This window comes from Quercus lobata, chromosome 8, assembly GCF_001633185.2.
Source record: "Quercus lobata isolate SW786 chromosome 8, ValleyOak3.0 Primary Assembly, whole genome shotgun sequence".
Taxonomy (NCBI): domain Eukaryota; kingdom Viridiplantae; phylum Streptophyta; class Magnoliopsida; order Fagales; family Fagaceae; genus Quercus; species Quercus lobata.
The window spans coordinates 41,290,446-41,308,461 of NC_044911.1; the positions used below are offsets into that span (position 1 = coordinate 41,290,446).

The following is an 18,016-nucleotide window of genomic DNA, read 5'->3' on the forward strand; positions in this document are numbered from 1 at the left end:
ATAGATCTAGTTTTTAAAAAATAATTCTATTTGCACCACCATCTATGAAATAAACAACTCAACTCAATTACATGTGAAGAAGTTGGTCTAGTATCCCATGTCTCTCTAAGTATATGAAACTCTGGCTGTGTGGAAGAGAACCATCCTGCTCTACTGTTAAATGGTCTGGCTAAAGTTTGATATCCTTGTTGTGATAGTGAAGGTTGAGTGGTAAACCTCATGTTGTAAGACTGAGCAGGTGGCTAGGAGAGTAGTTAAGAAGCAAGCTGAGAAGGAGGCCGTGAGGTGGCTTGAGAAGTAGATCCAAATTTCGTCCTAGCTGTGGGAACCCTTCCACTTGCCTACAATCAAAACCATTTTCAAATACATGATGTTGATGTAAGTGATGAAACAACTTTTTTACTACATAGTACATAACTTACATCTTTTTGTTTTTGAAGTCTCTGTCTTCTCTCCCAAGGTGTCTCACCAATGATGCCAGCCTTACACCCCTTTGCATTGTGCCCTTCCCTTTTACATTTTACACATTTTACGAGTCTATTCTATCTACTAGCTCTGTAAGGGTTCCTAGGTTCATTAGCAGCCATTTTTTATATGTGACCTGCCGCAAGAGCAAGTTGTCCAATCTCAGCCCATTCTAACTGGCCAAGCATAGGAGGAAGCAAATCCTTGTAGATCTCCATGTAAGTTTGCTTGAGGTAGCATGGATCAGTATAATCTTCTGGTGTCTCAATGTTCTTATAAATTGCTATTATTTCATGTTTGCATGGAATTTCATTTAAATCTCATAACCTACAATTGCATGTCCTGTTTATTAGATCAACTACATGCCTCTCCCTCTGATTATCCACTTCATATAGGAACCTGCCAGCTGGTGTAGCACTAAATGACTTACTCTCAACCTTCAATTTCTCTAACCAATCTTATATGTTTGGACACAACTTACCAGCATAACTCTCTATGCCCTTCCTTTTGGTGTAAAGTCTAGTCATAGTCCTAACTTTAATCCACTTCAACATTGCTAGTATAGGCTTGTCCCTAGACTTCAAAATCATGGAATTAAAAGATTCACTCAAGTTATTAACCAAACAATCTGTTAAGGCCCTAGAAGTAAAGTTTGACCTTGTCCATTGGGCAGGTTCAATGTCTGCAAGGTACTGTCATGCCTTTTCATCCAATTCCTTCATATATTGCATACCTCTCTCAAACTCCCTAACAGTTGTGGTAGTAGCACAACTCCACAGTGCATCTTTCGGTTCCAATCTCTTATGGTTGACTTTGAAATTGTTGTATATGTGCTTAACACAATATCTATGTGCCACAGTAGGAAATAATGTCTCCATTGCAGGTATAAGCCCTCGTAAACAAACAAACAAAACATATTAGTTCAACTACCCAACTAAGTAAACCATTTGTGAACTAAGGTATAGATTCATACCTTCTGCCTATCAAAAATAAAGACCAATTAAAGCTTTTCTAGCCTCCCAATATCATCAATAAACAACTCTAAAAACCAAATTCAAGAGTCCTTATTTTCCTGTGCCACAACAGCCATGGCAACTGGAAATATGTTGTCATTTGCATCCTTTGTAGTGGCAGATATCAACTACCCACCAAATCTTCCTTTCAAATGACAACCATCCAAACCAATAAAATGGCCTACTACCGCCTAAAAAACCTACCTTCTAAGCATTATACCTAACATACATCCTTTTAAATTTTGGCTGGGAATTCTCATCATCCATTTCAATTTGTAATATAACCCTACTTCCAACATCTGTAGTGGTTATCATCTGTGCATAATCCCTAAGGAAACCATATTGCAGCTACTCATCCCCACTAATCAAATCCTTGGCTTTCCTCTGTGACCTATACAATTGGTTAACACTTAGGTCTATAGATAAATTCTACATAACGTGGTTGTGCAAACCAGACACCTCCCAATTTGATTTTTACCAAAATCCTCTATGAACTTCTTTGCAACATAAGCTAATGTAGCTTGGCTGTTTTTAAATGATTTAGGGCAAGTTCAATCAGCAGTTAATGTCTTTATCTGAAATGTCAGCTATCCACTTATCATCGATGCATAACATCTCCACCCAAACTCATTCTTGCAATGAATAGAAATTTTGGTCATCTCATTTAGCTTGAATTTGATGTCAATAAGTTTTTTTATTGCATACTCCCTCAAAGTAGCTTTGAACACCTATGCATTAGGAAACTTTATCTCCTTCTTCAATACAATATTTCTCATGTCATTCTTAGTATTGAACTGTGGCTGCTTAGGTACCTGCTCATCATCAAACCCATCCAAACTGACCAAGTCATCCTTAAAAGCTGGCTCAATTCACTCAATATCATTCACACCATTTTGGGGCTATATGGGGTGCATTGCTAGACTCTAGGGCTATATAGGATGCATCACTTGACTATGGGGCTGCATGGGCTGCATTGCTAGACTGTGGGGCTATATGGGCTGCATTACTTGACTCTGGTGGAACAATGGTTGTATCTACAAAAATGTCATCACCAAAGTCGTCCCCCTCTCTAAGCCTTCATATATCCAATCATAATCCTCACCACCTGATCCATTCTAATCTTCAACTTCTGAACCACTCTAATCTTCAACTTCTGAACCACCAACTTTATTATGATCTCCATCTTCTTCTCCATCCACTATGCCTTCACCATTATCACTCTCCAAAGCTTCTTAAGCCACCCCTCCCCCTCCATTAGTAGATATAAGAACCACTTCATCATCAGCTACACCTTCTCCTTCAACATCAATTGCCCCTCCCCCTCCATCTACAGCTACACCTCCCCCTTGAACATGATGTTCAACAGCAAGTGGCATCATATCAATGTTCGCATAGAGTGTAATTGTGTCAGTTGGCCATTCCTTACGAATTGCACACATGTACACCACATCATCATCTGAATTTATGAGCCTTAATCATTACTCCAAATCACCTCCAAGAATTAAATACTGATACCTACTGCTTATAGGAGCCCTAACCTCAGAACATATATCTCGAATTTCATAGTAACTTAATCTATCAGGGTTAACATCTAACAATCTATGTACAGTCCCACCCACATAGTGTAGGCCTAGGTTCCACACAAAACATCCCCCAACATTAACCACAAAATCAAATGTGAAATCATCCATCTGCAAATAAAATAATGAGATTGTTTACATACTAACATACAAATAAAGACAACGAGACCAACAGACATATACATAAAGTGCTTGGTTAACAGTATTTGTTTTGTTTTTGGGAGACAACACACGGACAAGGAACCACATGTAGCACATGCAAAACCATTTTTCCAACAAATTCCTAGGGACCACACAAACCACAGTACATAAACGACCATAATCATAAACAAATTCACTTGATTTTGTCAGGTATACACATTTAGAAACAACCGTAATGGTATTTTCTAAACTTCCTAAGCGATTCTACATATAAATAACCAAATGCACAAATTTAACCAGGTAACATTCACAAATTTTATGAAAATAAAAAAACCCTAAGAATCTGTATGTGGGTCCAAAGAGATGTTCACACAAACCTTGTTTTTCTTTACCGAAACTGCAATCCCTAGCTTCAATATTCACTAAATTTGTGTTCTTCAAGCCCAACGACTTCAATCAGTGGAGATTCTTGAGAGAAGAACATGAATGGTCACTCTCGCGAAAAGTTTTTCAAATAGGGTGTTTTGATTCGTGTTATGTTTTGTTTTGGGGTTAAAATGTGTTTTTCTAACGGCAGAGAGTAAGATGGGTTACAAAATATAAACGGATCTTACCTCAGGTGAGTTAAGTGACACTTTTTAAAACATGGGTAGACAAAGTAGTTTTGGCTCAAATCACAGGTGGATTTAGTGTAATTTCCCAATTTTTTGTTATTAAATTGAAGTTTATATAGTAATATATATATATATATATATATATATTATTTCTGTTTGTTTTCTAATGATTTTGATTGACGATTGAAATGTGCAAATCAAGCTACCAAATTTTGGTGAAATTTATTGTTTGTGGTTTCAGATCTTTGAGCTTTAATTGAATTTTGTACCATTCGTCTAAATATTGTGTTATATCCACGCTTCCTCCCTTTGACTACGCTTCCTCCCTTTGACTCTTCCTCTAACTCTCCCGATCTTCCCGTAATGGTGTATGGATGTGAATGGTACCTTTGATGCTATCGATGACCTTTGCTACTGGCACCAGCAGTGATTGGTGGTGGCAGTGGGGATGTGCTGAATTATATATTTTTTAGGTTACTAACACAAGAATAAGCATAGAATTTGGATTTGCTTAAATAAATGAACATGTGACAGGTTCTTATTTATGGAATACAAAGTGGTATAGAAAGAGTGGGACAAAAGATATTGATTCTATTCTAGTTACCTATTTTACAAATTTATTGCCTTAAAGGACAGGTTTGGACCCAAATAACTCCTAACACTTGGTTTAATAGATCTAACATCTCCCTTGAAATTCAAGTTGGTAAATCAATAATAATCTTATGAGTGTTGTTATCCCCAGGTCAATATAGTTTGTTGAACGGTATTCTTCATATTTATCAATAGGCAGCATTTGACGAAACTTCTCGTACTTCATAGCATAGGTCCATTTTGCAAATTCAATTTCAGTAAATCTAGCAATGGTTCAAATTCAAACTCAAAACTAGTAATGGTTAGAAACTCTCACTTTACAAGTGTTTGGTGGTTCACATGCATGAGGGTATATCGAATGCATGTCCTTGCTTATCTATTATGAGAGCATCTGATCACAGTGATCGTACACTTATTCTTTTTTCCCCCCGCATTAACGCTGTGGTGTTCTCTGCATCATGAGCAGTAAAATTATACCGACTGGACCAACTTGTTCATATCCTAAAGGCCGCTTTCCATTCTCAGAGAGAGAGAGAGAGAGAGAGAAATGAATAGCGTAGGATGGTCCAAGCTGGCAAGCTATCATGGGTTGTTCGGTATAATTTTTAGGATAGATCTGAGCAATGCTTTATCACTATTTATTAACCTATATATATTAGATATTCCACTCCAAACGTGTGATATGGAACAAGAAAGTTTAATTGGATAATTAACCAAATCGGCATAAATCCGAAAGGATATATACTTTTTTGTCACTATCATGTGTGGATTGATACTCATCCTCACACATCTGCGCAATATTCATTGTCGACGACTAAAACTTAAAAATCATTGATAATCTATTCTTAGATTTAAAGGTCAATTGACACCCATTAAAAGTTAAAAATCATTGATAATTTATTCTTAGATTTAAGGGTCAATTGCAGCCCATATGGCGATTTAAAAAATAATGAAATGATAAAGTCAAATTATTTCCTTCCTAAACTCTCAAGCACTTTATTTATGTGGATGTGTCAATTTGCCTACAAGGCTCTTCGTTAAATTACTGATTATCTTAAAAGTTTAAATTGTTATTGAAAATTTTGAATTATTCATAGTTTTAAAATTTGGCTTGGACTGAACGGTTTAACTCAAAACCAGACCCTCAACTGCTTTAATAAAAATTGTAAAAATTAGTTATTCAGCTATAAAAACCATTGATTCAATGTGTAAAAACCAAGAACCAGACCATTTTTCGGTTCTTTGACCGTTCTGATTTTTAAAACCATTGAATTATTTAATTACATAGGAGTTTGGTACACTATAAGAACTCTTGTAATGGAATAATTTTTTTTTTTTAATATAGAATAATTATTCGTATTCATGTGCAATAACTATTCAATTAGTTGGTTGCATCTTTATTACATTGAATAGTTATTACAATAACATAGGAATAACTACTCCTAACCACCGCATGATCACTTCACAAGTATAAGTACTTGTGGGGTGTGAGAAGGCAAGTCAGGGCTAGAATTTAAGTTTCCAAAAGGAAGCTTCATACACAAATACACTTAAATTATACTAAAATTTTTATCTTGTATAAAAAAATAAAAATAAAAACTATTCCTTAAATTGAGGAATAGCTGTCCTTATTTAAAATGATTATAATAATTATTCCTTATTACATGTAATAAGATTTAAAATTAATATATTTCTAAAAATAAAAAATTTCCTTCTCTATTTATCTTTTACAAGGTTTTCATATTGTAACAACCAAACTTACGAATAAAAATACTTCTATTACAACCAGGCACCAAACTGGTCCGGTAAAAAAACTCCCAACCGGTAAAAACAATGCTAAGAACAGGTAAAAACTAGGAACTGAGTGCTTTTCTGGTTCTTTGACCATACCAAGTTTTAAAACCATAAAATCAATACAACCTTAAAGGCATGGAAAATTTGATTATAAAAAACAAAAATAAAATGATTGTATATATGGATCAAGTGGCCTGATACCAATCTGAGTTCAAAGTATTCCACATCTTCTTTCCACTAACAATAAACCGTGATCCTACTTTTGCTCTTATAAATAAGACGAGGTGTGACCTTCCATGCATACCGCTTCATTCCATATTAATAGTTCAATCAGTCAATCTTATATACTTTAGCAGCTAGCTTCTTTTGTTGCCTAGTAACTCCATGGCTAATAGCATCATTCTTCGGGTGACTATACTCATAATCATATTCTCCTCACTCTTCATGAGTTCACAGGCACGTATTCTTCACTGGCACAAGGTTTTGCAGAAAAGCAAAGACAGCCAAAAACTTCTCCATTTAGGTTTTGATCTCTCCAACCTTGATCATTTTCAAAGGAGGTTAGTCGTGGAGCCATATCATGACCAAGTTGTACCCGGAGGACCAGACCATCAGCATCACTTGTAACCAGCATAAAACTATTCTAGTCACCAGCTTAAAGGGAGTGATTTTGGTTTTAGAACATGCTAATGCCCCCAAAAGAATAATATTAAGTTTAGAGTTTAATTATCACAAATTTATTATGATCTTTTAATTTCTACCCCTAAAATCAAAATTAGTTGTTGAAACATGCAGAGCAACTTACATCCTTCTCAAAAAAGCTCATAAAGTTGTGATAATATAACACTAGACCTAGTTTTATTCTCTGTGAGGCAATAGTATTTATGCACTAAAAGCACTATCTTTTAAGCTAGTAACTACGTAGTCAAGGATGTTAATCTCAATCATGAGTTGAGATCTATATAGTGGTCCCTTAATGTCAAGATTCTCTCCATCAGGTCATGAGTTTGGGTTTGACTCTTCCTACTCGCATCCTTGGATTTATTTTAGGCTTATCCTGATGTGTGTAATATATATATATATATATATATATATATATATTAATATCTGTAGTAAAGTGTTATTTTGCATGTTTCAATAACTAATGTATAAGCCTTATTGTGTCATTGAGATGAATGAATCAACTGGATGTACTTATGACTTCAGTGTCATGCTAATAAATGATATTCATCTTTGTTGTCTTCCGTTCTCATTTTCATGCTCGCTTTTCTTGATCTTGATCTGTTTTTTTCATTTTGATGAAATATTTTACGTAAAAATTCTTCTTCAGATCATCCGAAGATAATATTACAAACAGCAATAGGCAAAACAGGGTGGATCCCAGCTCTTATGCTACTTTTGATTGGAGTGAAAAGGATAATGATGAAAAAGGGAGGAGAGAAAATAGGTGTTTTCTATTGTTTGGATAAGAAGAGAATCTTTTTTTTCTTTTCTTTTCTTTTCTTTTTTTATTTTTTATTTTTGTGTGTTTGGTTGTGTTTATAAAAATGCTTTAAAAATCATTTTCGGGTGTTTGGCACAACCTACTTTTTTTATAAATAAATAAAAAAATATTAAGAGAAACCTCTAAATCTCTAACAATGAGATCTCAAAAAGCGCAAATGTCAATTGAAGCCCAAATCAAAAAAATAAATAAATAAATAAATAAACAAAAAATACAAAAGCAAAACAAAACTCACAACCACAAATCATATTGACAGCGGAAAAAATGAACCCCAACAACCACCATGCACCCCCTACATCAACTGCCAAGCCATTGTACTTAGGGATGATAATTTTTCTCTGCATGCCCCACATTATCCCACTTTGCCCCATGTAGGTTTCCCCATCCTGCAAAGGTGGTGAGGTGGGAATGAGAATGGGGCAAGATTTTTTCTCTACACTTGGGCGCAAGGCGAGAATGCATGGGTGACTTTTTAGCATCACCCTATTTCGCTCTATTAGTGTTAAAGATTTAGTTTGTATTACTAAGTTTTAAATGTAGGAATATTAAGATTTTTTGGTTTATTATGATTTTGTATTGTTAAAAAGACTTTGGATAATATTATTAAGTTCTTGCTAAAAATTAGTTTGATTTGATATAATAAATTTAATTGTAAGTTCAAATATATTTATATTAATGAAACAATTTTATAAAAAAAAAAAAAATCATAGCAAGTGTGGGGTAGGCTGAGTGTTGTGGCAAAGATAGAGTAAGGCAGTTTGTCCCACCATGCAAGGCGGGGTGAAATCCCTGTCTTTTGGCCCCATCTACCCCATTACCATCCTTGCACCTCCCAAAGTGACTAGCGTCAACTGCAAGCCCAACGTGCAGTTGATCTCAGGTTTCGTGGCCTGGGCCATCACACTAACGACCACTACTCACCACCACCAATGACCTTGTGTTTCTCAAATAAATTGAAAAGCTAAAAGGGAAGGGGGAGGGGTGTTCATGTGCAAGAAAGAGGGAAGGGAGTAATTTGGTTGTAAAACATTTTCAAAACTGTTAGATTGTGTTTTCTTTGTTAATCGAACGTATTTTCAGTTTGGACAAGATCTTACAACCAAAAAAATGCCCGAAAATTCTAAAACAATGTTTTACAATGAAACAAATGGAGACAATAATAATTAATAACTGAACATGAATGTTAGGCAGTGAAATGTTAGGTTATTTTTGTTTTGTGCTAAAGAAGGCATGATTGAGTTTGATTTGTTGTGACGAAAGGAATGATGACCTATGAAGTTGCTAAATTTGAGAACTCAGGAGAATGAACATTGTGATGTGAGAATTAAATGAATATTTGAAGTCGTAAGTATAATCTTCTGTACGTCCAGCGATGTTAGTCTTCCTTATGTACTTAGCTTCTCTGCACAGCACACGTAAGTTATGACGTAACACGGTCTCTTGTGCTTGTAAATACTCCAAACCCATTTGCAAGACTTCCCAGTTCCCATAGAGCCAAAATAGGTGAAGACAATAAAACTAGAAAGTCTTAAGCCACAACTCACACACTTTTCCCTTTTGGATTTTGGATTTTCATGCAGACTTCAACCCCATGTCGCAAACAATTTTGGGCCTAACCCCAATGCAAGCAGCAGCTTAGTGAAGAAAAGTACGTACGAGCTTTGGGATTTCATATTCGTTTTGCTTCATTATTTCGTCTAGTAAAGGAGGCCTTGATTTCACCTTGTCTATTTACGTACGAATGTAATTTTTGTGCTCGATCAATTATAAACTACTCGACATTCCACACACTTAAGATAATGCGAGGTAGAACCCATTTCGTCTATTCTATTCTCGAGTAACTGGGCCATTGGTATTTTTGTGGTCCGAATCTGTGATATTTATTTTGCTGATAAACAGAAATGGGCTGTAAAAAAAATTGGCCCCAAACAATATGTATTTCCTTTATTCGGGTGGAGAGATTTGTATACCCACCCTTGACTTGAGAAAGGAATTAATAGTAGAGTTAACAACATTGACATGACTAAATTAAATAGAGCTAAAAAGAGGAGCACATACCTGGATTGAACTTCTGCTGTGTAAAAGATAGCTAAACCAATAATATTTCATCTAGGCTAGGGCTGGCGTTAAATAGAAATTCCGACATCTTATCTTCTTCTATTGAAATACTGTCTCATTATTATAAGAATATGACAATTTAAACTTTGACTGATTCAGTTCAGCAATTAGTCTCTTACTGGTCTGAACTTCAAAATATTGGACAAACATGGAAACATGCATCTAGACTAAAGTGTGAAACAGAAAATAGATATTGCAATTTACTAGTGAAAGAAGGTTTATTATGTCATAAAAATATAAATAAAGCTATTGAGACTTGAGATACCCATTAATTAAGGGAAATAGGCATCCGTTTTTATTCGAATAGAAGAAGAAAAGAGAGAGAGAACTAGCTAGCTAGCCTGCAAAGCGGCCTTGCGTGAATGTGACAATAGTGGTTTTCTATCCATTGAGGAGTCAATGTTATGAGGCCTAAACTAACCCATATGGAATAGGAACCAAGTGACTAAGTGAGAGACCCCTAGATTTAGTGGAGTCAGATATTTATTATTATCTTTTAAGGGTAGCAAGCTAAATATATCAATAATATTTGATGGGATAGCGAAAAATTAGTTCATCTCCAATTCGTCCATAAGGATCGTCCAGAACCAAGAGAGCAAACAGGATCAGGAATCACCCAAGGAGATTAAAAGATGTTCAGGGATGAAAATATCGCTCATGAATGATGAAGTCTCCCATGGACGATAAAGAGGTCGTCCATAGACGATGATCAGATGTCCAGGGACAACCAAATCGCCCATACAATGGATGGAGGAACATGCAACACTTAGGAAACTTTCGACACTTTGGAACGGTTACTAAATCCATGATTATCGCCATAAATTCCTCAAATAGTTAACTTCCGTTAGCGTTTGCAACTTCTGTAGCCGTTGAGGAAGTTATGTCCGGACTCATTGGCTTCCACGAATCTTGGGGAAGTTACTGGATAAATAACCATCCCCAGGGTCCCTATATAAAGGACCGGTCTGAACCAAACAAAGGTAAGAAAATTCTGACACTTTACTCCCAAAAGGTTGGAACTCCATTCCTATGAGAGACTAACTTAGCCATCGGAGGGTGTATAGCCGGTCTACTCCGGTCCCCTTTTGATTGCGTGTTCATTTTTGTAGGTCTTCCACAGCCACTTGTAGCCCACCGAAGCCGGAGCGTTCAACCTATTGATTCCGTGCAATATCAATATTGTTTCCACAAATAACACATATACATATATGTATTTATCCTTTAAATTATAATCGTAATTAATATTCTTTAAACATTTTAAAGATTGCAGATTACAATAATTTTAGAAAACATAAAATATATACAAATCAATTAATTTTAAATAAATTAAGTAATAAATCTTATTTTTCTTAAAATAAAGAATGTATTATAGGAGCTATCGAAAAGGGGGGAAATGTAATATAAGATAATAATAAAAAATGAATATTTTTTTTTTTTTTTTTATATATGGATGACAAGTAGAACGTGTCTCAAACTTACAACCATAAATTAAAATCATTGATTTATTTTTCAAATAAAAAAAAAAATCCATGCATTCTTATATTCCTAATTCTCTAAATGCCAAAAATTATAATAAAAAAAAAAGGTTTGATTTTGGAAAAGAATAAGAGCTTTGACTAAATAGATTTACTTATATATTTGTATGAATATATTCTTTTAAATTTAAATGCTTATAAGTTAATAAGTTTATATATATATATATATATATATATACACATATAATGAAGGGTGCATTAAATAAAATTCAAACATATATAATTCGAAATCGTATTAATAAAATCTACACGACTACACCCTTATGTACGCCTCCCTCAGCTGTTAGATTGATTCATAATTTAATCTAAACCCCAAATCCAATATCCTGTTGTAACTCCCTGAATATTTTAATTTAAACTGTTTATCCCGAACTTGTGCCAAGACCTTAATCACTGAACCGTCCCTTCAATAGGAAATTGGCATCTTGAAATGCAATCATAAAAGAGGGCATATAAAAGATTAGCTAGCAATATTTGGGAACCTTTTACATTATCAGATCTTGGGCCTATTCGTTTTATAAAAGACAATATTCACGTAAAAAGGCCATGATTAGTCGAAGGATAGAATAGAATGCGCTATTCAAGTTTTCCATGGGCAATAGCATGAAAAATATTCAACCATTCCATTCCTACCCACAGTAAATTACTCTTCTCTCTATATATATGTAACATAAAAGATGTAATACTTGGACTATCACTTGTGATAAAGATAGAAAAACAGAGCAGCATTTACAGTCCAAGAAGGAAGACGGTTAACACATGTTGGATTCACACACATGCAAACTACTTAATTAAACTGTGTCGTTTCAATATGGGTGAGAGTTAGTTGTGGCACGTGTGTTTCTGGTATGACATGAGTACGTTCAAGCCCAAGCAATTCAAGCTCCAGCAGTGGCGGGAAAATCTGTTACAGTTAGTTAGAATTGTTAGAAGGTTCTAGATCCTATTTATTCATGTAATTCCTTTATATAGAAAGGAGATGTATTATATTTTGATTCATTGAGTAAAGAACAATTCAGTTTTTCCTCTCTGAGTTTCTCAATTCTTTCTGTGTTTTTCTCTTCGTTTTCTCTCATTTTCTTTCTCTTTCTCGTAACTTTCTTTCTCTGATTATGTGCTTGAGTCAAAGATCTGTGTGATCATCTTTGTGAAACTCATCTGTTTCTTCATGGTATCAGAGCCACAGATGGCTTCTATTGAACAGATGGCCTCTACTGCAATGTCGTCCTCATCTTCAACAATGGCGTCCATGGCGTCTTCCTCTACTGCTTCAATCAATTTGATCAATCAACCTCTTTTGTTGCTGTCAAATATGTCAAACATGATGACAGTGAAGCTTGACAGTTCCAACTATATAGTTTGGAAACATCAAATCTCGATGGTACTTGAAACTTACTCCTTATTTGAGTTACTTGATGATACTCAACCAATTCCAAAGAAATTTCTCAAGGATCTTTCAGGATCTATTACTGTAATCATCAATCCAGATTATTCAATTTGGAAATCAAAGGAGAAAGCACTTCTTACCTTTATTAGTTCAACTTTGACACCTTCAATCCTTGCTCTCACTATAGGATGCCACTCAGCAATGGAAGTTTGGAAGGTTCTTGAAAACCATTTTTCCTCAGTCTCAAGATCGCACATTATGAATCTAAAAGGAGAACTCCACAATATTAGAAAAGGCTGTGATTCTGTTGATGTGTATCTTCAGAAGATCAAAGTTGTGACGGATAAGTTGATGGCAGTTGGAGTGATTCTTGATGATGAAGAATTGCTTCACATAGCCATCAAAGGTCTTCCTAAAGAATACAATGCATTCAGATCTGCTATACGTACAAGGAGTACACAAGTGAGTTTTGATGAACTCACTACTCTGCTTGGTGCAGAAGAAGAATCTTTGAATGATTCTAATCATATTAAAGAAACTTTTGCAATGGCAGTGAATGCCACACCTAGATCTAGTGGTGGTGGTTATAATCAGTACAATAATAGAGGTAGAGGAAGGAATAGTAACAGAGGAAGAGGAAATGGTGGTGGTAGAGGATCTAATGTCTTTCCACAGCAGTATTCACTATACACTTCCAATCAGAATCATTCCAATCAGTTCTCTTCATCATCACAGTTTCAAGGTTCCAAGAATGAGAGACCATCTTGTCAGATATGTGGGAAGAGTGGTCATACAGCTATTGACTGTTACCATCGAATGGATTATGCTTACCAAGGAAAGCACCCTCCCACAAAATTGGCTGCTATGGCAACAGCTTCAAATGCTGCAATCACTCAAGAGCAACCATGGCTAGCTGATAGTGCTGCAACAGATCATGTCACATCCAGCCTCAATGCACTATCCTTTCCAAAACCTTACACTGGACAAGACCATCTAACTATTGGTAATGGCCAAAACCTTCCTAACACTCACATAGGTAAAGTTCAATTTCCTACTCAAAACTCATCTTTACATCTTAACAATGTCCTTAGGGTGCCTTCAATTGCTTCAAATCTAGCTTCTGTTCACAAACTCTGCCATGATAATAATTGTTGGTGCTATTTTGATGAGAACCTTTTATCTGTTTAGGCCTTGGCCACGGGGAAAGTGCTTTACCAGGGCAGGAGTGAACAGGATGTATACCCTATCTATCCTAGTAAAGCTACTACTTTGTTTTTACCTTCTAGAGTCTGCAATCATGTTGCTTCCATATCTTCACCTTGGGAATTATGGCACAATAGGCTTGGTCATCCACATGCTCAAGTCCTACAAACACTTCTTCCTATACTTAAGATTTCTTCAAATAAGTGTAATAGTATATCTTGTACACATTGTCTCAGTGGTAAAATTCATAAACTTCCCTTTCCTACTTCCCATGTTACTGCACATTCACCACTAGAATCAGTTCACTCTGATGTATGGGGCCTTGCTTCTGTTTCCTCTATTAATAAATTCAGGTATTATGTGTTGTTTGTAGATCATTATACTCGTTTTACTTGGATTTATTTTCTTCAGCATAAATCTGAGGTCTTCCCTATGTTTGTTAAGTTCAAATCCATGGCTAAAACACAGTTTTCATCTAAACTTAAAATTTTGAGATCAGATGGGGGTGGTGAGTATGTTTTTAAAGAGTTTGAGTCTTACTTATTTGTCTGTGGCATTCTTCATCGACTCTCTTGTCCATATACTCCACAGCAAAATGGGCTGGTAGAACGAAAACATAGACATATCATAGAAACCACAATTACCTTACTGTCTAAAGCCTCTCTCCATTTCCAATATTGGTCTTATGCTGCTCAAATTGCTATGTTTCTCATAAACTTGCTTCCTACTGCCACTCTTCACTCTTACTCACCATATTACCTATTGTATCACTCTCAACTTGATCTTAATTAGCTCAAAAATTTTGGGTGTGCTTGTTATCCTCTCCTCAGACCTTACACCTCACACAAGCTTGAACCTAGAACCAAGGAATGTATATTCCTAGGATATTCTTCTGTTTCAAAGGGTTACCTATGCTTTGATCTTATTACAAACTCTATGTACACCTCTAGACATGTTGTGTTTAATGAGTCAAAATTCCCTTTTCCTACACTCACTTCTTCTCCACAATCACCTGTTACTCCTACATCTCACTCCATTTGGTTGTCCAATCTACTTTACTTACACTCTTTCCATCAACCTTCCATTTTAGGGCCAGCTCCACAATCTGACACTACTGCCACACCATCTGACACTTCATCACTTGATCAATTCCTTCACACAATTACTTCACATTCTTCTACTTCACCAAGTTGTAATGATTCTTCCTCAAATACTACTGCTGCTCCTTCCACTACTCCTATTAGTCCTTCCTTGTCACCTCCTTTAGCTCCTTCTTCTCCTCCACTGCCTACTTCTGCCCCAAATTCTTCTTCATCTAGTGACCCTTCAACCTTGCCAATTGTTCCTGTTAATCTTCATCCCATGCAAACTAGGTCCAAGTGTGGTATATCCAAACCTAAACTTTGTTATAAAGCTACTCTTGACTATAATTTTACTGAATCACCTACCTACAAAATAGCTTCCTCTTATCCTAATTGGTGCAAGGCTATGGATGCTGAGTTTGATGCATTGCAGAAACAGCAAATCTAGGTGCTTGTTCCTCCTTCTCCTCATTTTAATCTAGTAGGGTGCAAATGGGTTTATAAATTGAAGCTTCACAGTGATGGATCAATTGCCAGATATAAAGTAAGGTTGGTAACGAAGGGGTTTCATCAGCAACCAAGAATAGACTTCACAGAGACTTTCAGTTCAGTTATTAAACCTGCTACAGTCAAATTGGTTTTGGAAATTGCAGTCAGTCTTAACTGGTCTATTAGGCAATTGGATGTCTCCAATGCCTTTCTTCATGGCTATCTTAAGGAGGAAATTTATATACAGCAGCCACAAGGTTATGTCAATACCTATAAACCTCATTATGTCTGCAAATTACTCAAATCCCTTTATGGGTTAAAGCAGGCTCCAAGGGCATGGTTTGAGAGGTTCACCTACCAATTGCTTCATCTTGGTTTTGTGGCTTCTTTGGCAGATTCATCTCTCTTTGTTTATCATTCAAGCTCTACTATTCTCTACCTGCTATTGTATGTTGATGATATTATCATCATCACTGGTAATGCTTCTAAACTGATTGCCTATCTCATCTCAGCTCTCAGTGTTATTTTTGATCTCAAAGTTCTTGGCCCTCTCAATTATTTTCTGGGTATTCAAATCACACCCACAAAGTATGGCCTTACCTTATCACAGACTAAGTATGCCTCTGATGTTCTTCATCGTTTCAATATGCATAATTCCAAGCCTACAAAAACACCATGTTGTCCTGCCACAAGACTTACTCCAGATTCTGGTCTACGCCTATCTGATCCTTCTACTTATAGAAGCATGGTTGGGGCTCTTCAATACCTCACATTTACTAGGCCAGATTTGGCCTTTAGTGTTCATCAATTGTGTCAATTTATGTAATCTCCTACAACCACTCATCTGGAGTCTGCCAAGAGAGTTCTCAGATATGTGAGGGGTACTCTTTCTCATGGCATTTATTTTTCTCGAAGTCCCCTTACTTTAACTGCCTTCACAGATGCTGATTGGGCAGGTAATCCTTTTGATAGAAAGTCTACCACTGGGTTTATGGTGTTTTTAGGCTCCAATCCTATTTCTTGGTCATCTAAGAAACAGCCCACTGTTTCCAGATCCTCCACAGAGGCCAAGTATCATGCACTTGCCACCACTGCTGCTGAGCTCTCCTGGCTTAGACAATTGTTTCGTGATCTTCTTCTTTTCCTTCATCATGTTCCAGTTTTATGGTGTGACAATGTGTCTGCCATTGCTCTTGCTTCGAATCCAGTTTTTCATGCTCGTACAAAGCATGTTGAGGTAGATCATCATTTCATAAGGGAACGTGTTCTTCGCAAGGATTTGGCTATTTCCTTTGTTTCTGGCAAGGATAATCTTGCAGATATATTTACTAAGCCTTTGCCTGGACCTTCATTTCTTTTTTTTTTTTGTGACAAACTCATGCCTCATTCCTCCCCCATTCGTTTGAGGGGGGATGATAAAGATAGAAAAACAGAGCGGCATTTACAGTCCAAGAAGGAAGACGGTTAACACGTGTTGGATTCACACACATGCAAACTACTTAATTAAACTGTGTCGTTTTAGTATGGGTGAGAGTTAGTTGTGGCACGTGTGTTTCTGGTATGACATGAGTACATTCAAGCCCAAGCAATTCAAGCTCCAACAGTGGCGGGAAAATCTGTTACAGTTAGTTAGAATTGTTAAAAGGTTCTAGAAGGTTCTAGATCCTATTTATTCATGTAATTCCTTTATATAGAAAGGAGATGTATTATATTTTGATTCATTGAGTAAAGAACAATTCAGCTTTTCCTCTCTGAGTTTCTCAATTCTCTCTCTGTTTTTCTCTTCGTTTTCTCTCATTTTCTTTCTCTTTCTCGCAACTTTTCTTTCTCTAATTTTGTGCTTGAGTCAAAGATTTGTGTGATCATCTTTGTGAAACTCATCTGTTTCTTCAACTTGAACCCTTTAATTTAGGTTCCTCAATATGCTTTTGAGACCCAATTAATATACATGCTTTTGGAATTCCTCTTGGGTGTATGCACAAGCCACATTGTTAGGAATTTGTTACCCAATCCATCATTCATCTTTATATATGGATTCAAATATTTTGTTCTTCGGTGGGCATACTTTGGAATATCATTCCACAATAAATGACAACTACGTACACACCAAGAAAATTAATCTACTATCTGTATGTTCACCTTATGATCATCAAGTGGCTCACTCATTAAAGGCATTCTCATACGGCTTGAGTGAGTATTTATTAATATTCGATTTTGTCAAGAGTCATGAAACTTGAAGGGAAACGAGAGACAAGACATTTTGACATGCATTTATAATCAGTTGCACAACACATTTACACCATTTGAATGCTATGTTCAAAGAACCCATAAAAGGCATGCATTTGCCAAATGTGTGAGAGCGAGGATGCATCGTTGTGATCATGCCAAGTTGCGTGCACCAAACAAAAGAAGAATTAATAAGGAGTGGGATTTTACTTGTATAAACTTTTGGAAATGAGTATGGGATTCAAAAAGGCCTTATGGTAAGTATTTTTAAAGT

The 18,016-nt window shown here is 36.0% G+C and overlaps 1 protein-coding gene across 1 annotated transcript; it reads left to right on the top strand.

Moving 5' to 3' along the window:
* The first annotated feature begins 6,557 nt into the window (after positions 1-6,557).
* LOC115955257 (CLAVATA3/ESR (CLE)-related protein 5-like) lies at positions 6,558-7,027 on the top strand. Its single transcript, XM_031073328.1, has one exon. The coding sequence runs from the start codon at positions 6,583-6,585 to the stop codon at positions 6,823-6,825; it is 243 nt and encodes an 80-aa protein (XP_030929188.1). The 5' UTR covers positions 6,558-6,582; the 3' UTR covers positions 6,826-7,027.
* The last annotated feature ends 10,989 nt before the right edge of the window (positions 7,028-18,016 follow it).

Coding starts and splice junctions, on each gene's coding strand:
- LOC115955257 (XM_031073328.1), top strand. CDS start 6,583: ATGGCTAATAGCATCATTCTTCGGGTGACTATACTCATAATCATATTC.